Source organism: Natator depressus, chromosome 2, assembly GCF_965152275.1.
Source record: "Natator depressus isolate rNatDep1 chromosome 2, rNatDep2.hap1, whole genome shotgun sequence".
Taxonomy (NCBI): Eukaryota; Metazoa; Chordata; order Testudines; family Cheloniidae; genus Natator; species Natator depressus.
This window is the reverse complement of record NC_134235.1, coordinates 198,947,999-198,973,753: the sequence shown is the minus strand read 5'-3', so window position 1 is coordinate 198,973,753 and position 25,755 is coordinate 198,947,999. Positions and strand designations below refer to the sequence as shown.

The window sequence follows — 25,755 nt, the reverse complement described above, 5'->3', positions numbered from 1 at the left end:
ATACAGTACCATGCCACTTGAGAGGGTGTTCTATGAGAGAGGCTTAAAAATTAAAGCCAACTTTATATGGCTTGGAAAAGCTATGATCAATAGGGCAATTGACTGAAGCGTCTTAAATAGTAGAGGCCGTTTCAACCCAGGTTGTTGTTGTTCTCTGAATAGAGAGGCTTAGATGAGAGCACACATGCAAAATAAAATTAAATTTACGCAGCATTTTCTTTTATTCAGCAGCACATTTTTATTCAGAAAAAAAGAAATAAACGTATATGTTAAATCCAATCCAATAATAGGCCATAACAGAAGAAAGCTTAAGTGTTACCTTGGATTATAGTCTGTATCTATATGGGAGCTCTGATTTACTCCTCATTTTTAGTGAGTACATCTTTTCAAACAATAGCAAAGTGCTATCAGTTCCTAGTAGTTAGAGAGAGAAAATATATTAATATGTCATTGAGTTAATTCTCATGGAAAGTCAAGATATTGCCCTCATTCCAGACTTCTCTTATCCAAAAGACCTGTTGGTGTCTCTACACATAAATAGGAGGCTTCTACAGAGAAGAGAACAAAAAATAAAAGAGGAAAAAATAGCTCTCAAATCACAGAAAAACCATTGGTTAGAGAAATAAATGAAAATACTTTACCTTATAGCAGAGGAGTCCAGCACATCATTCAATATTACAGTGTGATCAGAAGAGAAATATCAAAATAGAAAAATACTAGAGTAAAAAGGTACAGATAAGTAGGGCTCAGTATGCTGGGGACCCAGATATGGCCAACATGTGGCTGACTACAACTGTTTATAGTGTTTTCATAATATTAAAGAAAGTTCTAGGATTTTTCAAATTTAAATACTTCATCTGTTTAGGAACAGACTAATTTAGTGACCTCAGTGTTTTCCATACATAGATTAGTCCTTTTCACCTGTCTCCATCAAAAGGATGAGGGGTCTCTAAGCTAATAGCAGTGTAGACAACAGTTATTCTAGGTCTTGGTTATTTTAGTTGCAAGTTGTACACCTCACAACAGTGCGAACCAGGGCCAAGACTGTCAAAAGTGACTAGTGATTCCATTTTTGGGTGCCCAGGTGGAAACACTTTAGAGGTAGGGGTTTAATTTTCAGAGAGGAGCTCAGAACATAGTTAAATTTAAATTGTTTCAAAATGAACACCCAGAATCTCTAGACGCTTCTGAAAAATTAGACCTAGATTGTTAGGCACATTTACAGCTAGGATATGGTCAGCACATGCCAATTTTGAATAGCTGAACAAAAACGATATAAAGTGTGTTTGTTCTGCCTAAAAAAGTTGTAGGGCTGAGATACAGCACGTTCAGGCACAACCAGACTATTGTCTGAGCAGCCAGAAACCGGGGTCATTTTTCCAAGGTTCCAGCAATTATGATCTGTTGATTCAACCTCACACAGGGATTCAGCCCAGCCAGTTTCCTTTGCATTAAGTGTGCTGGGTGTAATCCTGACCCAATTAAAGTCTATGGCAAAGTTTCCATTGACTTACTGGGGACAGCATTTAACCACTTGGGTGTCACATCGGATGCAGGATTTGGATTTATGTGCATGCATTTCCTTGAAAAACTCATTCTTTTAGAATACTAGCCCGTTTTTGTGCACAGTTTATCCAGTATAAATCTGGTGTACTGGGATATATAGGGATTATTCATGCTGGTGTAAAATATATCCTGATAGGTAGTTTGTATTGCACTTCTGTTAATGACACAGGGAAGCATTTTTGGCTTCTAGCACAACTGATTCCCAGGCCTCCAGCATGTACATATTCATTCAGCTCCTTTTCCCATTGATCCATGAATTACAGTTTTGTGGTGAGAACAGAGCTGCTTGGAATTTGATTAGATCTATCTATAATACTTAATTGAAGAACAGTGAAATAATTAGTATTCTAAATTTCAAGGCAGTCTTGTGAAATGTGGTTATATATTTTTATTATTTGAAAAGTTTTGGTGTTTAAATTAAAAAGTAAAAAAAAAAAAGGAAGTTAGAGATTTTAAACTTCTAAGTGCATTCACTGTTTACTAGCTTCAACCTGCTCCCACCCCGCTCCAAAGAAAATCTTTTAAGAACCATCACAGTTCAGATATTAGCGTTTTCTTTTCTAACTCTCTAGACATGTCAGGTACAAATGTCAATTCTTTTGCGAAAACAGGATAGACTGTGGGTAATTATTTCTTCCTCTAAATATATTTTTGTTATATGAGCGTAATGAGCTTGTGTTGTGAAGGGTACAATATTGTGGAGCTCCTCAAAATAATTTAAAAATAATGCATGTGGGTATCTTTGTGAAAAATCCACTGTACATCTTTAAAGGAGAAGAGACCCGGCTGCTCACTGACTGTGGAGGTGCAGCAAGACGCTGTATGTATGTCCTTGGTTTTCATATGGTGGTAAAGGAAAAGACAAGTTCATGTTCCTAAAAGTGACCTGCAAATAATAAAAGTCCAGCTACTTTGTTTTGGACACTAGCAGTTAATTCTAAAGTTACTCTAAGATAGGCACTGACCTCATAATTAATTTTAAATCTACTATTCTTGTTTTGCATATTGCTGGCAAGCAAACGTTTGTGTGGGTTTCTTTCTCCTTCAGTGCTGGGTGGGTTTCTAGTTTCATTTATATTTATTGTGTACTCCACAGGAACATTGCAAAATCTGCCCCTTCCACCACTACCATATACTAAAAAGGGCATTTTCTAATTATTCATCCTAATGAGAAGTTTGAAAAACAAGTGACATTCTTATGAACTTTAAAACCAATAGATATTCTTACTAACTTCAGAAACTTCATATACAATAATAATTATCGTGTATAAACCACCTTTTATCAGAGGATATTAAAGTTCTTTGCCATTATTACTTTACACTTACAATCTTTCTGTGAAGTGTCACTTTTTTGGAAAAAAAAGATTGACCTTTCTATTTGAATATTATATTTATAATGTAGATATTTTAACTAGTTTAATGCCACTGAAGTTTGATATTGTTTTCTTCACCTCTAAGGGTAGGGTCAATTAGGTAAAATGATTTTAATTCACTCTTGGAAGTGCTCTAATTCCGCACTAAATGGAGGTTCAATAATGACTGTAGTGCATGTATTGTGAGCTAAAGAAAAGGTGTGAGCTGTGGTCATGAAGATGTATATTGTGACTTTATATTAGGAAGGAACTACATGTAGTTCAAGGTGTTGAGTGTAATGGTCAAAGTACTAAATCATAAATTTAGGGTCCAATAGGAACAATTGAGACTGGAGAGGGTGCAGGGAGTTCCTTTCAGTACACCCACTAATTGCAGTGTCCATACCCCATAATGGGTGTGTCAAGGTTCCTTCCCCACTCTGAACTCTAGGGTACAGATGTGGGGACCTGCATGAAAACCTCCTAAGCTTACTTTTACCAGCTTAGGTTAAAACTTCCCCAAGGTACAAACTATTTTACCCTTTGCCCTTGGACTTTCGCTGCCACCACCAAAAGTTTAACCGGTTACTGGGAAAGAGTTGTTTGGAAAAGTCTTTCCCCCCAAAATCCTCCTAACCCTTGCACCCCACTTCCTGGGGAAGGTTTGGTAAAAATCCTCACCAATTTGCATAGGTGACCACAGACCCAAACCCTTGGATCTTAAGAACAATGAAAAAGCATTCAGTTTCTGAAAAGAAGAATTTTAATAGAAGTAAAAAGAATCACCTCTGTAAAATCAGGATGGTAAATACCTTACAGGGTAATTGGAGTCAAAACATAGCGAATCCATCTAGGCAAAACCTTAAGTTACAAAAACACACAAAGACAGGAATATCCATTCCTTTCAGCACAGCTTATTTTCTCAGCCATTTAAAGAAATCATAATCTAAGGCATATCTAGCTAGATTACTTACTAAATTCTAAGACTCCATTCCTGTTCTGTCCCTGGCAAAAGCATCACACAGACAGAGACCGAGACCCTTTGTTTCTCCCTCCCCCCAGCTTTTGAAAGTATCTTGTCTCCTCATTTGTCATTTTGGTCAGGTGCCAGCGAGGTTATCCTAGCTTCTTAACCCTTTACAGGTGAAAGGGTTTTTCCTCTGGCCGGGAGGGATTTTAAAGGTGTTTACCCTTCCCTTTATATTTATGACAGGTATGATCATTACCCTATGGGGAAAGCACTTTTTATATATTAAGAACCATTGCTGTGGACTGTCCCTCCAGCCCCTGCAGTATAGACATACCTTTTGAGGCTATCTTTATGCATCAGAAAGGAAAAATAAGCAATACAGGTTCATTTTATTTGCTCTGTATTTCCCCATGGCTATTCGAAATCAGCCTGCTTCTTTTAAGCAAAAAGCATAACCTCTTATTATAAAGCAAAGTCAAGTTAATCTGAACAACTCTACAAAAATATCCTTATGCTGAAAACCGAGCGTCAATCTTAGCTCCTTCATAGGGAAAGGTCAGGACCGTAGGACACAGCTGATGTAATTTTTAAACAAATTAAGCTGTATTTCACCCTCAAGTTATAGATATTGATTCTCTTTAATTGGTGCAATTGAACTCCAGCTGACATAGTGGAAAATTGGATAAAATAATAAAATAAATTGATAATTTCTCTATTAAGCAGTCAGCCTTTGAATTGAATACATATTATAACCACTATACCCAAGGCTTCCTAATCTGTAATTATATGGCCAAATTCATCCTTGGTATACCAAGGAGTTACTGATAGAAGTGGACCCATTCTTGTCCAGCTCAGAACATTGCTTCCACAGCCCTCAGCTCCTGCAGACTGCTCGCATGGCCTTGGCAACTGTTCTTTGGCTTTACTGAGGCACAAAATGGAAAGGCTGGATGTATTTAAAGGTTGTCCCAGATGGTTTCATAAATGGTCCCCAGTCAAAGTCCAGGAAAGCCTTAAAGGGATTAAACATGAAAATTTAATAACCAGAAGAACTTTGCAATATCAATATTAAACATCCTTTTTAAATATTAAACACGAAAGTTCTTCTGATGTTAAGCTACTGTTAAAGTACAAGTAGGATGAAAACTGGTTTCAGTCACCAGCACTTGGGTTCACAACCCATTATTGTCACAGAATGTCAACAATTTTCTAAACCACAGAATGATTTCACCCATAAATTTAGAGTTTCTGTTTGTCAAATATATCTCAGATGTTCTTCACATGGAGCTTGTCTACACTACAAAAAAAATCTTGACAATGAGCAGCAGCACTAGGAGTAGTTTAACTGGTACTGAACGTGGGTTAGCTCCCAGGTATTGACAAACTGTGTTCAAACTTGCAGTTTTTTTGTGGTGCAGACAATCCTGGAGTATGTGTGTGTGGTGAAGAGTGCTTCTCTTCATTATTGCTAATTTGAGCACAATGGGTACAAATTTCACTTAATGAATGTGAGACCATACAGTGCAAAGCATTTGTAATCAATGAAACAATAAGGCAGGTACTGTACCTAAATGCTATTTATAAATATACTTACAAAATTACCCTTTGTCAATTGTTGAGGCCCCATCCAAATGCCAGCATGAACTCCTTGTTTATTCAAAATGGCTACAAGACTGCAACGTTTTAAAATATGATGCAACAAAACTTACCTAAACACAAGAATTGCTCATGATGGCCACTCCTTCTGAACTCTTTGACCTGGAAAGGACACATAGCTGGTCTCCCCCAGATGCTCAAAGACAGAATACGTGGTAGCACCAGTTCCAAGACCTACCTTGTGGCACCTACACCAACCATTTCTCATTCAGAGCAAGGGGCTGTCCTCAGACTAAGTCACATCAGCACAGGTGACTGATGGTTTGATGCTTTTTCTCTCAGATGGCCAACAATGGTGATTATTTGGAGATGGCCCCTAAGTGGCCTAAAATTTACTGTTCTGTTGGAAAGGAGGACGTGTAAGAACCTGCACAGCCATGTACAAGAAGCAGCACAAATACCTGCACTAGAGAAAAGATGCACAGTGTAACCAACACATATACACACACAAAAGTCAAGATGAACTGCATTTTATCGAGATGCCAGTGCCATACCTTTTCTTATTCAAATACTGCTGCCCTTTAGACAGACTACATACATCGGAGCACCCCTGTTGAGCCAGCCAATCTGGTGGCTCAGTGCTGTTCCACGTTGTGGTGTCTGCCCTTCCATTTCTTTACATTCCTATTTCCTTTTTAGTTTCTGGCCAACAAGTCATTTTAAAAGTAAAATATACAGTAATAATAGTGACAGTCACATGGTACTGTAGAATCTGTGACAAAAAAAGTCAAGCTTCAGGAGAAGATACAGAGTAAAGCAAATGTAAAACTGTTGAGACATTCTACTTGTTGTTGTCACATTGGATCAAAGCCAACATCTCATTTCACAGATGTAGGGAGATGATAAACGCAAAACCCTTTCCTTTTTTAATTACCTTTCAGTTTCTATTCAGATCTGACATTACAGCTCATACCTGAAAATATCAAAGCAAAGCACGAGCTTTTCCATGCTGATGAAGTTGCTCTTCTAGGGTAGAATACAGGCAAATGAGAATTTAAATTCGTTAAGGAAATGTAATTGATATTGCATATTAACTCATGTCCTCTTTTTTTAACAGTTTATAAATGAATATCATTGTTGAAGTTTGAGGTCCTTTAAAGCAATTACTACATGATGGGCCACAAAGCAATACTGTACTAAATTCATTTTGTGACATATGAACAAATGTTAATACAGTAGATGCTCGTTTGCAGCAACACCTTGTAAGAGCAACCACGACTTATGAGCAACATTTCCCACAGGAACACTGTCCCTACTGTGAATTGTCGACATGCCCCGTAACAGCTACAGCCACATAGGAGCAACATAGCAAAAGGGCACCGATATGTTGCTACTAATGAATGTCTACTGTACAATATACTCCCAGTTATGCCCGTAACATGCATTTTATTCGGATAATTGGGGGTGGCTTCACCAACAGCCGGGGGTTCGTCATTGTCCTCCTCACAGTCCTGGTTGGGGATCTCTGCTGTCCCTTCTCACTCACTCCTGTGACAGCAGAGCTGCAAAGGGCTCCGTGTGCTGCCGCAGAGCAGGTGACAGCCAATGCCTGCAGGTAAATGGTGCGAGGGTGAGGTTGCGGTCCTGAGAAGGCATAGCAGAGACCCCCGGCCAGCGTCTGCAGGGATTGAGCGTCCACAGCCCTGCAGAAGTGCAGGCAGCCCTCTGTCACAGCCCCACGCACTTACTCCCTTTGACAGTGTGGCCTGCAAAAGGACTCCCTGCACCGCCACAGGAGCCATTCAGCATCAGGGTGGCCTCCCCATGGCCAGGGGCTCCTCCTCCTCACTGTCCTAGCTGGGATGGGCAGGTTGCTCTTTTTAACCAAACCTCTGCATTATCCAAATCCCTTCCTTGTTCCCCAGCATGAGATACACGCTGTAGAGGCAGATATCTCATCTATCTCATGCTAAGGGATTCTGATAATGTGGATTCAGAGTAGCAGTCGTGTTAGTCTGTATTCGCAAAAAAGAAAAGGAGTACTAGTGGCACCTTAGAGACTAACACATTTATTTGAGCTCACGAAAGCTTATGCTCAAATAAATGTGTTAGTCTCTAAGGTGCCACTAGTACTCCTTTTTGATAATGTGGAGGTTCAGATAACAGGGTTTTGGATTAGCAGGAGTATTCTGTATATGAAATAGAATACTGTTCTTTATTCTGTTGTTCCTTTCTTTAGTGGACAGCAGTGGTTACAGTCCAGGACGGCAGCTTCCTCGCAATTCGTCTTAATTGTGACATGCAAACCCCTTACTGTTCCCATCCCCAGACGGGTTCCCAACCATGTCAGATTTGGTGGTAGTAAATTTTGGTTATGTGGACAGTTTTCCAGTGGAGAGTAGATTCAGAGAATTAAGCTCATTTTACTTTTGACCTAACCCAGATTTGAAAGCAACTCTTCAGAGGTGAAAGGCTGGTAGAACTGACATCGCCATACAGCCAACAAACAGCATCTGGGTTTAGTTTTGGAATTTGTTACTTTAGTAAGTGTTGTAGCTGAGATTGCATGATTCTTTCCATTCTGTCACACTACTCCCCTATCTTCCAGTCATTAAGAATTTTTTGAAACTTTTACCTTCTGGGAGACATTTTTTGAAGCTTTGCCACTTCCTGATTACAGATTGTTTGGAAAGTTTTAGGAATAGTTCTGTCTATATCAGTGTTTCTCAAACTGGGGATCTTAATCCAAAAGGAGGTTGCAAGGCTATTGTAAGGGGGTTGTGAGAGGTAGGGGTGGGTAGAGCAGTACCGCTCTCCGGCCACCCAGGTCTGAAGGTAGCACCAACGCCAGCAGTAGCTCAGAAGTAAGGGTGGCAGTACCACAAGTATGCTCCTATGATTATGTACAGTAATTTGCTATCACGTTTTTTGTGTGTGGGGGGGAGGGGGGTGTTGTCACAAATATTTTCAAAGGGGGGCCCAGCAAAAAAAGTTTGAGAGCCCCTGGCCTATATGAATGAAATACCAGGGGGGAAAAATACACTTTACCCAAACACTGGTAGCAAAGTCAGCACTGTCATGAGGCTAGGCATGGTCAAGGGTTGAACTCCAGCACTGATTGAACCAGCCACCCTGGGATGCATGTACCAGCACCAGCCAGATTTATCGAGACCTTCCAATCCCACAAGAACTTTCACTCCTTTCAACCTAACTCACCCTGACTGTGCTGAGACTCTTGAATATGGCATCAAGTACCTCAGTGCGATTGCCAGCAACACCCAGATCCACAGCATCTGTGATGGATCTAGAGTATTCATTCTCCTCAGCATCCTCAGTTACCTCAGGTGATGATCACAAGCATGAACCGCCATGTGTACTCAGTGAGAGCATCACCACCACCCTTTGCCTTAGGAGTTCCAGGGGCCCTCAACACTCCCAGGAACCTGGTTCCTCACACCAGGACCTCAAGGCCTGTACTTCTATGCCCCTGTGGCCTTGTTGGGCACCTTGGTCATCTCGTGGGAAGCAAGACTACTCAGAGCAACCATAAGTGCTTAAGGCTCCTTCATTTTTTTAGTAACTCAAGCAGCACCCGAACCTCCACCAACTCAAGTCTCTCATAGTCATAAGGAGGAACAAGAGGAAACAAGCCCTTCCTCAATAGATTCCTCAAGACCAGTTGCTTTATCATCTCTGGGTGAAGCAGTGTTTCCCCACAGGGCCCCACAATTAGATGACTTTAAGGAGTTCCAAGACCTCTGGGAAAAAACAACAACGGCACTCCAGCTACCATTGGAGGAGGTGCAGGAGCCCACCCACAAACTAGTGAATATTTTGCAATCTACTGCTCTGGGATGGCATCCTGGCCTATAAATGAAGCAATAATGGATTCAGCCCAATCACTATAGCAGACCCCAGCTACAATTGCCGCCACATCAGGAAGGTGGACAGAAAATATCAAGTTCCATCTGGAGATATGGAATATTTTACAACCACCCTGGTTATCATGGTGGCCAACAAGAAGGCAAGACAGAAGAGAGCAGTGCTAAAGGAAAAGAAGCTGAAGAGGCTAGATTTATTTGTCAGAAAAGGCTATTATTTGGCTTATTCGGACTTGCCAACTATTAAACATTTTTGGGGGGACGGAAGGAGTTCAATGGAGCCCTGTGTTATTACAAGAAGTCAGATTATATGGTCACAATGGTCTTCTCTGGCTTTGGAATCAATTAATCTATGAATTTTTTTAAAAGTCTTGCTTCCTTTTCTTGAATATCCCCAAAGCCAAAATGGCAGGGCTCAAAGAAAGGAAATATGTCATTGTAATAGCCCTTACCAAGGAACGTTGCCTTGTATTGTTCTGGGGTGAATTCGTTTGAAAGAATTATGAAGCTTTGAAAATTGGTCCTGTGGAAAAACAGTAAGTGATCATGTAATTAAAGACTGTGTCACGCTGCCTGTGCACCAGTGGGGAAATTAAGGGTGCAGAATTAATCCTAATTCTGGCATTTCCTAACATTTAAGTGCTTTACTTTGCAATCTCAGTAGTGGACTTTTAACAGAGTTTGTGTGTAATTTCCTAGGTTTTTAAACAAGCAAACTGGGGGGAGAAAATTCCATCCTGTGGCATCATATTGACAACCACATGGTTCATCAGCAGGGTTGGAATCTTTAGATCCACTGCATTGACCTTTCCCACTTGAGTTAATGGAGTAACAGATAGCAATAGCAGGGTGTCATTCTTTGTGTGGACTAGCAGTGGGGTGCAGGGAGAGAGGCACGCTTTTCCCAGTGGGTTTCACAGATATTTGCTGACAGCAAAGGAATAGTGAGACTCAGCGATCTTGGGTTCCATTTCAGGCTCTGGATGGGAGTGTGCTCTAGTGGGCAGAGACTCTTCTGCCTATTCCACTGCCCCCCCCCCAATAATTTGACCCATTCTGCACCATTCCCTTCAACTTGTCCCAGTCCTGTCTCTTCCCCACCCCTGGTTCCTTGCCCCAGTACTGTTCTTCTTAACTTACTGGCCCAGTCTCCTTGCCTAACCACTGCTAGTCTCCCCGGCCAGGCTCACTGTCTGAGACCCCAGTCTCTCCTCTTCTCCCCCACCACTTCCAGTCCCAGGCTTCTTGCCCAGCCACTCCCACTTCTCTTCTCTTGAGTCCTCATCCCATCTACCCCACTCACTGGCTCCCAGTCCTAGTCTTCTTCTGCAGGCTTGTCATCCAATCTCAGTCACCCTGTCCACCCCAGCCCCCAGTCTTCTTTCCCAGCCAGCCCCTGCTCTCTCCCAGCACCCCAGCTTTCTCAGCTCTCTCCAGTAGGTCTTAGTCCTGGTTTTTATGTCAAGTCAGTCCCAGTTGTCCCTCTGCTCCCCAGCCCCTTGTCTGATTTCAATGTTCGCCCCATAAGCCAACTATCTCCCAGCCCCACTGCATTTCTTTCATCATCTCCTAGTGTCCTCTCCCAAAGTGTCCCAGCCAGTCTCCTTGCCCAACCACACCAGCTCCCAGTCCCAGATTCTCTTTCCCCCACTGCCAGCCTCCTTGTCCCAATCCACTCCTTTTCTCCCCCTGGTCCAGCTCTGGTCCCCTCTACATTTGAATCAGACAGCTTCCTACTCCATGAGGCATGGGCAGAAGCATGGTCATTAATAGCACAGGAGAGACCATCTCCCTGCTCGTAGTTCTAGGGCCCACCCCACCCCTGCCCAAAGTAACTGGGAGCAGCCATTACAGAGAAAGTCATGCTTCACGCTTGTAGCCCTGGGCTGGATAGAACATGCACAACCATATGCAGGCGCATGCTCCCTGAGGACAGACTCTTTGGAAATTTAGCTGCTGAAATTACTGAGCATGGGCAAACTTCAGTTTTCAAAGGCTCATAACTTGACCAAACTTGAGCATATTTTCACACCAAAAAGCACATCCCTGATACAAAGGCCACCCCCCTGCCAAATTACAAGTCCTTGCTTTAAAATATTGAACATTAGAGCCATTCAAAGAAAAGGTCTCAAGAATTTTTTAACATGGACAAAAAACCCACATTTTTCTGTAATCTTGTTCTTGGAAATGGCTGAACTGTTTGGCTGAAATTTTTCAGAAGAAAAATCAGCTTGAGGCTGACACGCAGTATGGAAAATTTCAGCCCAAACAGTTAAAGATTCACATAGTTGTAAGCAACAAAGTCTCAAAATGGGGAGTGTCAGGCAAGCTTAATTGTAGGCCGAGCTACCAGCACAACCTATAATAAACAGCCTGGTTAAAGTTCTATAAAGTTCTAAAAGTGCATTCTAACTAATCCACATAACAACTTGTGCTAGAGACAGATGCATTCTCGCTATGACTCACTTATTCTACCGGAATGTTTTAAATTAACTTTCTTGGTTGTCATGTTTGGGAAAAAAAAAAAAAGTCCTGGTTTCCTTTAACAGATGAAAGAATCAAAACGTTATTGAAACCAGTAGCTGAACTTTCTGTTGCTTGTCTCCCCATAGGTGGAACATGCATTGCCAATTGCAATTTCAAGGAGGATTTTTATTTATTTATTTATTTATTTATTGTATACAGCAATGTTTTCCATTTGTGTGGCTCAAACAGAAATAATTTGGTACATTCTGATTCCATATGAAAATATTTTTCATCAGTTGTAGGTGTCAGTACCGTAACATTCTTTAGCAAGTTCTGTACCGATCTCGTATGCTTATTCAGACCTGGCTTATCCTGTTTTACTTCTGCAAGCAAAGGGCGGCCCTCCAGAGAGTGCAAATGTAGTCTCCTTTGCTCCAAGAGTCTCTCTACATGAGTACTGTGAAGTCTTCTATGTGCAGTGGTGACTCAGGGAAGAGGCTGTTCTCTGTAGCATGGTCAGCCCATGGATTCCTGCATGTAAATAGCATATGGAGGAGTTGCTGTTTGTAGCAGCATTGACTCGTGGTGGTTCACCTCTTTGGCTCTTCCTGAGCACAGCTGCAAGTAGGGAGAGCCTAGATAATGATCGCATAACTCCACCAAGGGAAGGGAGGCATAGCAATTTCTGTAGGACAGGTCCTGCTGTCAAAGTTCTAGGCCTGCCTTTTCTCTGAGCATCTCCTTAAGCTCCTCCTAGTACAGCAGGACAAATACAATTCGTTGGAAGCATCATAGATGTAACCCCGCTGAGTTTTCAGTCCTCTCTGCCCCTCTCACAAGAGCTTTCTCTGACGCTAGCCCTTATTTAGGTTTATCACCAGGGTAATGTTGAGTGAAGAGAGTTGCTGGTAAACAAAAAACAAAAGCATGTAATTGCCCTGTGAGGAGTACAAATGAATCTTCACATCTGTCTGCATTAATAAACAGCCTGTGTTAAAACTGTAGCAGATTCCGTTACTGAAAGCTGTTGGGTAGCGAGGGTTTCTGTTCTTTTGTTTATACATCCAGTTGGCTCCAGAGAAAGCAAGCAGCATGGCTTCTTACTAACGCACAGTAATCTGGTTTTGATCTTCATGAGCAGGGCAACTGTACAATAAATCTGAAAAGAATACTATTATTGATTGTGTGTTCTAATTGTATTTGTTCTTACAGGGACAAGCTGATCTTCTAAAATATGCTAAAAATGAGACATTGGAGAACCTGAAACAAATCCATTATGCCGCTCTTTCATGTGGACTCAATAAACCAGGCACTGAAAATGCAGAAGTCTCAAAGCCCCGTCGAAGCCTGGAGGCCATACCTGAAAAGTCAAGTGATGAAACTGGAGAATGAGGGAACTTTCTGCTCATAATTCTGGAGTTTATAACTCTGCAACCGATTGTAGCTGCACAGGACATTTGCTTTGCACTTAATATTGAAAACTATATTTGGAGTTTTTAAAGCACAACTGGAAAAGCTAATTACAATCTATTAAAACTGTGAATGTACGTTGCAATTCTGCGTGTGACGGCAATGAGATTGTTTAACATGGAAATTATCTTGCTGGCCAAAATGTATATGTGTAAAATATATCATAATTCAGTAAAGTGTGCTGAAAAGGGGAGGTGGATTCCTAGGTTAGACTGTGACTGTGCTTGATTTTCAAAATAATTAGGTGTGCAATTCCTTGATTTTTGTGCAAAATTCAGTAATTGTTTGTAATACATAGGTATGCAATTGTGCACCTAACTTATGAAAATCAGGTCAATAAAATGAATTACACATTCCCTAAAAAATGTGGATTTTATTAGAGACACTTGAGGGTATTTGGGTTTGAAGGAGAATATTTTTTTTCTTGTTGAGCCATAAATAAAATGGAGAATGTAACTAGACAGTGCTCACTGACTCTTCAGTGCACTATAGGACAGCCATTGTGTGAAAGGAAAATGTGCAATCAGTCTGATATAGCCTAGGTCTGAAGAAGATACATACCTATGAACTTCAGCAAATGTGTATAGCTAATGTAGAAGTGACCAAACTGCGAGTAAAGTGTTGTAAATAATTTTTCATTCTGTGAAGTGAAGTGTTCACATTAAAAGCAAGTTTTGTGATATCACTCCCATGCAAGTAAAGCTTTTAACTAAACTTTAACTTTAATTTTCAGTTTAAAAATATTTTCTTCTATACATAGTAGGTGATATCTCAGTTACGAGGTTTGTCAGAAACCTGTTTCTGTTATTTATTTTAGATAAAGGTACAGTAGCTAATGTACTCATAAAATTGTTAGACAAACCTAGAGCCATCTATTTGGGCTTCTGATTTAACAATAAAGTGCAGTGTATCATCACACAGTGCACTATATTCAAAGAAAAATAAGATTAAAATGCAGTTTCTATTCAGCAGGGAGGATTTTATTGAATCCTTGAGTGGCACTTTACACCACACTGAGGTTTCACTTATACCAAACCAAGGCCCTGATTCTGCAATGAAAGCTGTGTGAGTGGACCTCTGCATCTACACAGAATCTTGTTGACTTTAATGGAGCTCTCCCTACAGGCAGCAATTTGCCTGCCTGGATCTGATTACACGATAACCTTTAGTCGTTAAAAAAGTTGAACGCACTCCATGCAGTACCCTTTGAAGTTGCTTTTCTAAATGACATTCTGTACAGATTAGACGCTGATTGCTGCTCACTCAACTCCCAGTGAGCAGATCATATACTGCAAGCCCAAAATATTGTGCTCCTACTTAGGCAAAACTTCCATTGACTGCCATATAAAGATGTACGAATATGGCCCATAGTCCCCATTGCTCTTTAAGTGATCTTTCCCAAGGCTGTGAGATCTCTGATTCCAGTTCTTAGTAGTAGTTAATACCAAATTAGTCTGCATGGGCCAAATGCATCCCTGATGTATTTTTCACAAACTAAATGGGAATGAGGAATGAACTGGGCTACAAATGTACAAGGGCAATTTCACTGTAAACAAATATTTAGCAGAAACTTCAATAACCTACTTGCAGTGCGTGTTTACTGACAACTTTTGATTCAAGCAGAAAGCCAGTAGCTTTAGGAAACATCACTATAATGCGTATCGCCCTTAAATACGACCACAAGTCAACAAAGCTCCAATAGGAATCCTGGCCAGCATCACTTTGCACCACCTACAGTATGGCCCATTATAACACACCATAAATGAGACTGTTTCTTAAACTACACATAATCAGAATCCTGCCATCTCAGGTACTCATTCCATTTACACGTTTCTTTAAGGCACATCTCCTTGAAGCAGCTCAGGGATTAAGATTTGCCTAAGATATTATTTGTTTCTTTGTTCAAAAGGCAAGCAAACTAAAAAAGAAAGAAAAAAAAAGGCAGTATACTGCATGACTTACATCTGACCTATGAGTAATTTTAAATTAGGGATTAAACTTTGAAACCAAAAGTACATGGGACTACAACTAATCATGACTCCATCCTTACTAAATGTACAGTTACCCAACACAAAGAAAACTAGTATTTCCAAAAATGATTCCATTGTGATGCCTTTATCACGTGCATGCTTAAATCATGTGCTTAGGTAATGCAGAAAAGCACAACTAAAAATAAAATGTATTCATTCAACCTAAAAAACCCCACCACCCAAAACAGCAACATTTTACATTCTAGTATTGCTTTCTGTTGCTTTGAATGGAAACCATTCATGCATGGCCCAGAGCTGTATCTAATATGTCTTAAAATGAGCTTATAAGACACATCAACAATGAGATGGACTTGGATATCCAGAAGGCGTATGCATCTTGCACTTTAGAAGAACTAAGTGTTTACACTTGAAATGATGCTTGTGGTAATTCAGGCATTGTAAGTTCAAGACCAAAGTTGTCAATGAGGTTTCTTCAATTATGTTTCCTTAATAAGGAGTCCTTGTATCCTTAATGCAACTTATTTTATTTGCCACTCCATTTTTAACACTGTTTATTTTCAGGGTATAAATGAAGACGTTAGCTGGTTGTTTTCTAGGTATTCCATTCAAAACAAAACCAACCACGGCTGGTTTTAACTTTATATCCTTTGCTCTCTGTCAGTATCTTAACTTTGACTATTTCTTACCAAAGGCAAAAAAAGGCCAAAAGGTTGATGAAAAACCATATTCATTTTTGGGGAACATTTATCACAATTCAAACGTGTACAGAATGTATAAGGAAAATCAGTGAAAACAGAGTGCCATTTGAAAGAAAATGCTGCTGCACATTGGAAAAAGTTCACATATGAATTATTTGTCATTTAAATATTGACCCTGTGCTCTGCTCTGTACACAAGACAAAGGATGGAACAGTCCCTGCCCAGGAAAGGTACCATTCTAAACTGGAACTTCCAACTTCAGTTGCACTCAGAAAGCACTGAGTGCAGGTGAGGAGGACATGGGTGGCCGCCTGATCCTGGAGCCTTCCACGGGCCATTTCAGTCATTCCAGCATAGTTTAAAGCAGCCTCACGTTTCCCTGGAGTACAGTATGCTCTGGCCATGCCCTCCCCTCCAGATGCTGGGCTGGTATAGGAGCAAACTAGTTCAACTTTACACCATCCTAGAAATCCCCTAACAAATGGAAGATTTACCAGGGGGAAAACTGTCAATTTTAAGTTCTTTCTTGCCACCCCCGTTTCACAAAGGGTCCAAAATGGAGTTCAGGATTGAGTTCTACAGCTGAAATCCTGTCCACAAGAGGGCCAGGATTTCATGCCAAGAGTACAAGTTCCCCCTATTTCTCTTATTTATCCTCCTACTCTCAATGCCCTGTTCTGACACAACTTTCTTGTTTAAATGCTTCAAATCCAGGATGAGATGGAACCCATTGGAGAGGTTTCTTTCCAGACCAGCAGGAACTGATACAATGTGCTGAATTTGTAGACAGTTAAGGTTGTGGCTACTCCTTTCCTTTTCCTGAGAACTGGGCAAGCAATGGGAGAAACTGGTTGTGAACAAGACTGAAGCAAACTCCAGGGATCACCCATCAGTTATCATATCCTGTGTAGAATGCTCTCAACACGTCTGTAAAAAAGTTTACTCTAATTAGCAAAGTGCTAATGTGGTCAGACACACTTTCAGAGTAGGAAAGTCCTTGCCTCCAATAGGGAAGGAGACATTAAAAAGTATGGAATTATTTTAGCCTCTGACGAGAGCTCCCAAGGGACTTGCCCCTGTGCTCTGGGCCATTTGAAACACTTTTAAGTGGGGGTGGGCGGGAGGGGGAGGTCTTTTACATCCAGGATTTGATGGAAGCACTAGATAGTAGAGCTTGGTGAAATTTTTCAACAGAAACTATTTTTTCAGCGCACAAAAAAAATGCAGATTTAATTACACCAGACTGTTTCACAACTTCATGTTCATTTCACTAAACTGTTTGTTTAAAAATAAACCCTAATTTTTTTTTCAAAAATCAGAAACATTTAATTGTGACATTTTTTCATTTTATTTTTAAACATTTCAAAATGTCTAAAAACGCTTGAAATCAAAACCTTTGGTTGTCTTGAAACAAATTTTTTCCTTTTTAGTTTTTAATTCATCAAAATTTTCAAAAAAGTGTTCATTTTCGCTCCAATCCAAAATATTTTTTTCAACTTTTCAAAATTGCCACAAAACTGAAAAATTCATTATTTCCCCAGCTCTACGGGGTAGGTAAATTCTGAAGGACTTTTCCTACTTACAAGATTCTCATAGCTCTGAAATCTTTGCTCTCTTATTTAACTTTCACGTCTTTATTTTGTACATTGTTTTCTAGAGAATGAATTCTCCCTGGTGGTCTCATAGTAGAGGGCAGTGTAAGTCAAATGGCCTGTAATGGATCATATCCTTAAATAGTTTGGCAGAAGATTTAATAGCACACACTTTTAACTGTTGTTATGGAAGAAAAATGAAGTGAGCAAGTAAGTGGAAAAGCCTAAAGAATGCTCACAACCCATCTATAGGCATATAATATAGGAGACAGACAGGGATTAGGGCTATTCTTACTATCCATTTACAGTGCAAAATGTCATGTCCACACATTCCTTTTTATGGCTTGGACTCATATATATTTAAGGAAAGAAAGCGGCTCTAAATGAAACTGTAGGTGTTCAAAGAACTCCCAGCCCCAGCAGGCATATAGAAGCAGACAAAGGAAAAATCATGATACACGTGAAAATTAGATAACAGCCTTGACTGGGTCATTCTAGTCATTTTAGACTGAACATGGAGAAAAAGAAACCCTTTGCTAGTAATTGGTTCTGTTGCTGTACTTATCCCCAATTTTCTGAACTGTCACGCCTCATTTCTTCTGTTATTTGGATTGACAATCTTCTCAACAGTGTTTCTCATTATGGCTTGAAGGACACCGTGGTCTGGTTTCAGTGGGGAAGCACCGAACAAGTGAAACATAGCCTTCTATTACTTTGTCCATCGCGGTCAGTAATGCTGATAATGATATTGGGTTCCTCTTCACATGCTGGTAATTTGCTAGACAGGCCAACTGACAGAGATGTAATTCATCAGCCGTGGTCTTGGGTGTAATAGACTGTGGCAATGTGGCAAGTGTCCCAATGTTCATGATTTGGGTTAAGCAAAATGGAGAGGCTTTCAACAGTCCAGATGCTGTTTTCATCTATTCTGATGCAGGCACATGGAATAATAATTCACCCAGGACCACATAGGGCAAGGGTTCTCAAACTGGGGGTTGGGACCCCGTCAGGGGGGGTCACGAGGTTATTACATGGTTGGGTCGTGAGCTGTCAACCTCCACCCCAAACCCTGCTTTGCCTGCAGCATTTATAATGGTATTAAATATATAAAGAAGTGCTTTTAATTTATGGGGGGGGGGTCGCACTCAGACACTTGCTATGTCAAAAGGGTCACCAGTTAAAAAAAAGTTTGCGAGCCACTGAGGATAGGGACTGGAGGGGATGGGTGTGTGCAAGGGGGAAAGACATTAATTAAATCATGTTGTGATAGGCAGGCTTTTCTTTGTACTTGTCAGTAGTCATCTCCAATAATATCCTTGACGGAAGTCATTTCATTCATTACTGATTCCATATGAAAAGAAGCTTCCATTTCTAGCGAGCCTTTTACCCTTTAATTAGATTTTCCTATTACTGATGCTCTCATAATAAAGGTTACATTTGCATGGAATTTATACACTTAGAAGACATTTAAAACTACATAGAAACATTGTGCAAAGCCAACGCATGCAAAGGGCTATTAACTGCATATCATTTGCCAATCAACTCTACCTCTGTCTCTCTCTTTAATCCTCATTTTAGCTGGTGTTGTGACATTTTAATGTCTTGCTGTGGGATTTTGTTCCCTCCTGCATGTGCACAGTGTGCACTGTCCCTTGAACACTGAGGCAGAAGAAACAGAGAAGTGGGGGAATGATTAGAGGCCATTGGCTGCGTTGACAGTTCTTTCTGATGTAAATGATGTTGCACAGCGAGGCTGTAAACACTAGCTGAAAGCTGAGACATTTCCAGTGGTTTCTACTGATATAAATCTTATCAGGAACTAAGAGGTGGTGGGAGGGGCTGTGGTAAACTAGGTTTAAATCAACCTCAACTGGAAGTTTCAAGAGAGGCACTATAACACTAGACTAGTGTCCCACAAAAAGAGAGATGATCACGTTCTGTACAATTTGTTTTGATATAGTTCTCAAAAGCTTAACAGTCAACTGGTTTTAGGCACAACGTCTAGGCGGTGTAAACTGAAACGTGGGACAAACAGGTGTGGTTTCAAGAAATTGTAACAACCACCACCATGAACAAAAACCTAGTTCCCTGCAATGCTGAACGTCCAAAGATAACAGCACTGGGCTTGAGGGTGAGCATCAGAAAGTGGCAGTGACAACAAACAGCAAGTGAAACTGGCCATAAATTAAACAGTTTCATTTCACGGCCCACTCGAGGTGAAACAGAGTAAACAGCAGAAATGCTGAAAAAAATGTTTGATGCTTCAAACTTTTCCCATGTTGATAATGTAGGGTATTTGTAGTAATACAGACAAGGAAACTATTTTTATTTGTGTATGTAATAATATATATCGTCTTGACACTTGCTATTTAACATGTACCATAGTTTCTAGAACTTATTTCGCAGCACATGCTCATTCCATATCCAGCCTACTGTAGGCAGGGAATCAGCTTCAAGCCACAAGAAAGTGAACTTTAAAGATCAGTTATCCAAGACATTTAACATCTGAAGGGGGTTTCTATTGTAAAACATCATTCTTTTGTTTACTTGTGTCTAAGCTCTAAAAGACACATTGCAAAATAAAAAGCTGTATTTGTTCCCTGTGCTGACAAAGGGGTGTTTTTTCTTTAAAATTTTTCTGCTTTGTAGTTTATATTTGCAACATCAGATTCTTACTTCCTCCTTTATGCTGGAGGGCTTATTTGGTAACAGACCACTCGCTCCCCTCCCCCGCAGTTAAAAGGCTGGCAGAGCAGAACAGGTTTCAATCAACCTGTGATGTCTCCCTCCAGATGCTCCAAAGTTCTTCCTAAAGTACTCCATTAAAAAGCAGGAACTCAGGGTGTGATTGTTCAAAAAACATTAAAATAAAAATCTTTTTTAAAAACCTAACTAACTTTCAGTCTGTGATTAAAGGGGACACACTTTATTTTCTGCAGCTCACCTTTAATCTGGACATTGTATTTCCCAATTCCTACAATCGACTTTAACTTCCTGATTGGAAAATATCTCGAGGACTCCTACAAAGAGCAATGGGATGCAGTCAGGCAGTGTCCCAGCAGCTGGGATGGGACTATGCCATTAGGGGAAGTTATATTCTCCTCCCATGAGCTAGGTTGGGTGGGGATTGAAGGGGAAGGAGAGTTTGGAGTCACTTCCATGCTGTCCAACCCCTGCACACTGCCTATCTGCTTAACATCAGAAACTGCTCTCCTCATTAGCTCCTGACCCCCACAACAGGTCCTGATTCCCCAACAGTTCATGTCCTCTCAAAAGCATTATTCCCTCCCTACTTCTCCCACCTATCCCCATCTTAGCCCACCACATCCCCTGCCTGTCGCACTTGCCAGCCACTGCCTTCTTCCCTTTCAGAGTTGGGACTGGCTACTTGTTCAGCAGGTATCTCAGCAACCCCTGGCCACTAAGAGGATTAAGTATAGCTACTACCTTCCTGCTTTCAGAGCCCAGTTGACTGCATGACAGTCAGCCTGGGCTAAGGGAAGGTGTGATGTGCCGGGCTGAGGGTGTAGTGATGGTGTGCTGGAGTTGGGAATAAGGTTCCTTATGCCCGTTCCCCTTGGGACGGTGCCAGGGTCAATCTGGCTCATAGTGTTTTCTATAATCATTTCCTTCTTAAGTATTTACTCTGCACCAAAAAATACACAACACTAGGCTACAATGGGTTAATTGTGGCAGAAACGTTAACTCAAAGTTTCCTCATCTGAATGTTTGATTTTTCATTCTGAAACACTGCATCAATGTCAAAACATTGCATCGATTACTATTATTGCTACCGTGCATGGTGACAGGTTTCAGAGTAGCAGCCGTGTTAGTCTGTATCAGCAAAAACAACGAGGAGTCCTTGTGGCACCTTAGAGACTAACACATTTATTTGGGCATAAGTTTTCGTGGGCTAGAACTCAGTAAACTTATTCCCAAATAAACTTGTTCGTCTCTAAGGTGCCACAAGGACTCCTCGTTGTTTTTATTATTGCTAAGAACGCTTCGCCACTGGTCCCAGAAAGCTCTGTCTTGGGGACCCACAATAGGCCTGGCTCTGAACCAACCACCACCACCACGGTGGGGGCTGTGTGTTATGTTATAGCTGCTCCTACCTTTTCAGATGTGAAACTTGGGGCATACAGCCCAATTTTCAATCCTTGTAGCTCCTATTTATTCTGAAGCTAAGGAAAAAAACAAAGGAAACTCCAGTCAAACCTTTTCTTTGGCATGGGAATTGTCACTGTGCAGGAATAACATTTAAGTTTCATCCAGTCTACTGAAAGTTACTAGCAACTTGCATCTCTTCTGCTTCCCCTGGACACCTGACAGAGAGCAGCATGTATGGTTTTTAAGGCCAGAAGGGACCAGTTATGATAACCTAATCTGGCCGCCTGCATGACACAGGTCATAGACCAGGGGTGGGCAAACTCTTTGGCTTGAGGGCCACATCTGGGAATGGAAATTGTATAGCTGGGCATGAACGTTCACAAAATTGGGGTTGAGGTGTGAGAGGGGGTGAGGGCTCTGGTTGAGGGTGCAGTCTCCGGAGTGGGGCCAGAAATGACCAGTTCAGGGTGTGGGAGGGGGCTCCAGGGCTGGGGCGGGGGAGTGAGGTGCAGGGGGGGGGTGAAAGCTCCAGCTGGGGGGTGCGGGCTCTGAGGTGGGGCTGGGGACGAGGAGTTTGGGGTGTAGGAGGGTGCTGGGACCGAGGGGTTCAGAGGGCAGGAGTATGATCAGGGTAGGGCAGAGGGTTGGGGTGCAGGCTCCAGCTGGAGGTGTGGGCTCAGGGGTAGGGCTGGGGATGAGGAGTTTGGGGTGCAGGAGGGGGTGGGAGGGGGATCAGGGTTGGGGTAGAGGGTTGGGGCATGGAAAGAGGCTCAGGGGTGCACGCTCCAGGAAGCAGTGGCATGTCTCTCTCTGGCTCCTATGCAGAGGAGTGTCCAGGTGGCTTTGCACGCTGCCCCGTCCACAGGCACCGCCCCTGAAGCTCCCATTGGTGCGCCGGCGGGGGCCATTGGAGCAGGGCCATTGGTGGGCATAGGAGACGAAGGGGGACCATGCCACTGCTTCTGGGAGCTGTGTGGAGCGGCCCTGATCTTGCTCCCTGGCTGGAGCGTTGGAGTGGGGCCATGTCGCTGATTGCATCCCATATGCATTTACCATGCTTTTGCCCAGGATCAATTTCAGGCTAACTGGTCTGTAATGCTGCAGGTCATCCCAATGTTCCTTTTAAATATTTGCAGATTACTTTTTTCCCCAGTCTTCTAGAACTTCCCCAGTGTCCCAAGATCATGGTAAAAATCAACAGTAATGGTTCAGAGAGCTTCGTGGTCAATTCTTTTAATATTCTTGCCTGGAAAGATGCATCCAACTGTCCATGCTCTTTGGGGCACCAGCATCTTACCTGAAAGTGCTAAGCTGAAGCGACACTAAGGCCCTGTCTACACTACAGAGTTTTGTCAGCAAAAGGCAGCTTTGGGCAGCAAAACAGTGGAGATGTACACACTGCAGTGCCACTTTTGGTCATAAAACTGCCCTGTGTTGGCGACAAAATAAAACCACCTCGATCAGAGACATAGGGTTTTTTGCGCCAAAGTTGTAGCGGAAAAATACCAGTGTATACACCCCATGCTTGGTTTTGCTGCTGTAAATGGCTTCCAGGAGGTCCCACAATACCCATCCTGATGGCTCTGATCAGCAGTTTGAACTCCACTGCCCCCTAGCCAGATTAACAACTTTCCGCCCCTCCCCCTTTAAAGCCCCATGAATTTTTGAAATTCCACCTCCTGGTTGCTTGCCATGGAGAGCTCACATCACTTCTTCCCAGCTGACCATGGCAGCTCCATGCAGCAAATGCTCTCCCACTTGGACCACTGTGGAGCAGTTGGATCTGCTGAGTCTATGGGGAGAGGAGGCTGTTCAGTCCCAGCTGCGCGCCACTCATCGGAATTTTGATACATACGGGCAGATTTCTTGCAGCCTCTGTGAAAAGAGGTACAATTGGGACACAGTGCAGTGCCAAGTGAAGATAAAGGAGCTGAGGCAGGTGTACCAGAAAGCAAGGGAGGTAAACTGTCGCTCCCGTGCTGCGCTGAAAGCCTGCCAGTTGGTCACTATGTTTGGCGCCAACTCACTATAAAGAGTTGGTCACTATGTTTGGCGCCAACACCTCCTCCACCTCCATACTTCAGCAGGGCTTGAGGTGGTGGAAGGTGGGCCTAGCCCAGAAGACGAGATTGTGGATGAGGAGGTGGAGTTAGAGGATGTTGTGGAGCCTGCTGTGGGGTCGCCCGGTTGTCAGGCCAGTCAAGAACTGTTTTCCACTCCGGAATGGTCTAGCCAGTCCCAGCACTCCCACTCCGGCAAGCACAAAGCAGGAGAGGAGATCCCGGTAAGTGCTGTTGGAGTTTTTTTTGAGTCGATGGTGCCTGGTTACATGATGGGAGATGGGATAGAAATAGACAAGGCTGGCTGTGTTTCTGTGTGTTGGACATTTCCATGTGCAGCGAAGCAGTACAGCGGAAGAGTGTGTTGATGCACACTGAGATTTCATGGGAATCCTTCAGAGAGATCTCTAGGAAACATTCCTGGAGGTACTCGGCAATCCTCTGCCAGAGGTTCCTTGGCAGAGCTGCTTTGTTCCTTCCCGCATCGAATGAAGCTTTCCTGCACCATTCTGCAATCAGCAAATGCAACCTTGCTTCCCTGGTTACCCTCAGGCGTGAGATATCTGCTTCAATGACCCCCACCTGTGGAAAAGGGTTCAAGAATTTACAACTTTGTCCCTAGTCGCCTGCACCACCACCCTTTCATAAGCACAACTGCTGTTTACCCCAGGTACAAGCCCCTTTGCCCCCTGGGCTAAACTCACCATGCCTAGGGTGTTTGCCGAGATGTGTGCTTGCCAAGAGACTCTGGGAAAGTGCTTGGTATCTTACAAGAAGTGTGCTAAACTGTAACAATTCAAGGCTATGCATGAACTAACAATCATGCTTCTGTTTGTTGTTTCCTGTGCTTCTGTAGATATAGCCTTCAGGGGAACCGCCTACACACACCCCCCTGCCAGATAAGAAAGTGGCCAAGACAGAGCAAGGAGGACATGTTCCAGGAAGTCCAAGAATACTTTGATGCAGAAAAAAGGGAACGCAGGGAGTGGAGAGAAATTGAAAGGTGGGACAGAAAAGAAAATCAGGATTTCATTAAGGATGCCACCGAGGAAATGATAAAAGTAATGGCGCAGCAGAGATGCTCAAGTCCCTCATAACGCTGCAGTCAGAACAGATGCATGCCCACCTTCCCCTGCAGCAAATTCAGAACTGTTTTCAAGGCCCCCCTCTACCTCCTATCCGTGCATTCCCTGACGCTTTCCAGAAATTCTTGGTTTCCCGTTCACTCCACCCCCTCAGACAGCTTTCAAAATGATAGTTGGACCTATGCCCAGCTCTGACGGTCTGCCCCTGCTTCGTTCTTGTCCCACCAAGCGTTTGTGTGTGTGCTGATTGCTTGTTTAATAAAAAAAAGAATCTGAAAGATAATTGATCTTTATTTATGCCCTACAAAATGAAATAGCAGGCAGCAGGAAGACATACACAAGCAGTTTAATCTTTTGCTTATTGAAATCCTAGACCATGAATCATCACAAATGCTTCCTAGGAAAGTTCGATTTAATGAAGCATTGCAGTTTGCAGCATAGAAATACACATTACTGGTTTTCATTCTCAAAGTGTTGCCTCAAGGCTTCCCTGATTCGAATTGCCCCCCATTGTGCCCCTCTAATAGCCCTGCTATCAGGCTGCTCAAAATCAGCTGCCAGGCACTGTGCCTCAGCAGTCCACCCTTGAACAAATCTTTCACCATTAGCTTCACAAATACTATGCCACATACATATACATATGCCACATAGGCAGCTATGACCATGGGAATATTCTCCTCATTGAGGTCTAACCTGCCACAAAGGCATTTGCCATTGCACCTTTAATCTGCCAAACGCACATTCCACGGTCATCCTGCATCTACTGAGCCTATTGCTGAAGCGCTTCTTACTGCTATCCAGGTTTCCCGTGTAGGCCTTCATAAGCCATGAGAGTACGCTGGGTCTCCCAGGATCACTATGGGATCAACGTCCTTCATCGGAATCTTCTAGTTTGGAAAGAAAGTCCCCGTCTTCAGC

General features: G+C 42.3%; 1 protein-coding gene across 2 annotated transcripts in view; it reads left to right on the top strand.

Moving 5' to 3' along the window:
* Positions 1–13,926, top strand: part of PLCL2 (phospholipase C like 2) — a 191,373-nt gene extending 177,447 nt beyond the window's left edge. For both annotated transcript variants that reach the window (XM_074945688.1, XM_074945689.1), the window contains one exon: positions 13,044–13,926. In XM_074945688.1, the coding sequence (XP_074801789.1) occupies positions 13,044–13,223 (180 nt within the window). In that variant the 3' untranslated portion in view covers positions 13,224–13,926. The remainder of the gene's footprint in view (positions 1–13,043) is intronic.
* Positions 13,927–25,755: the final 11,829 nt, after the last annotated feature.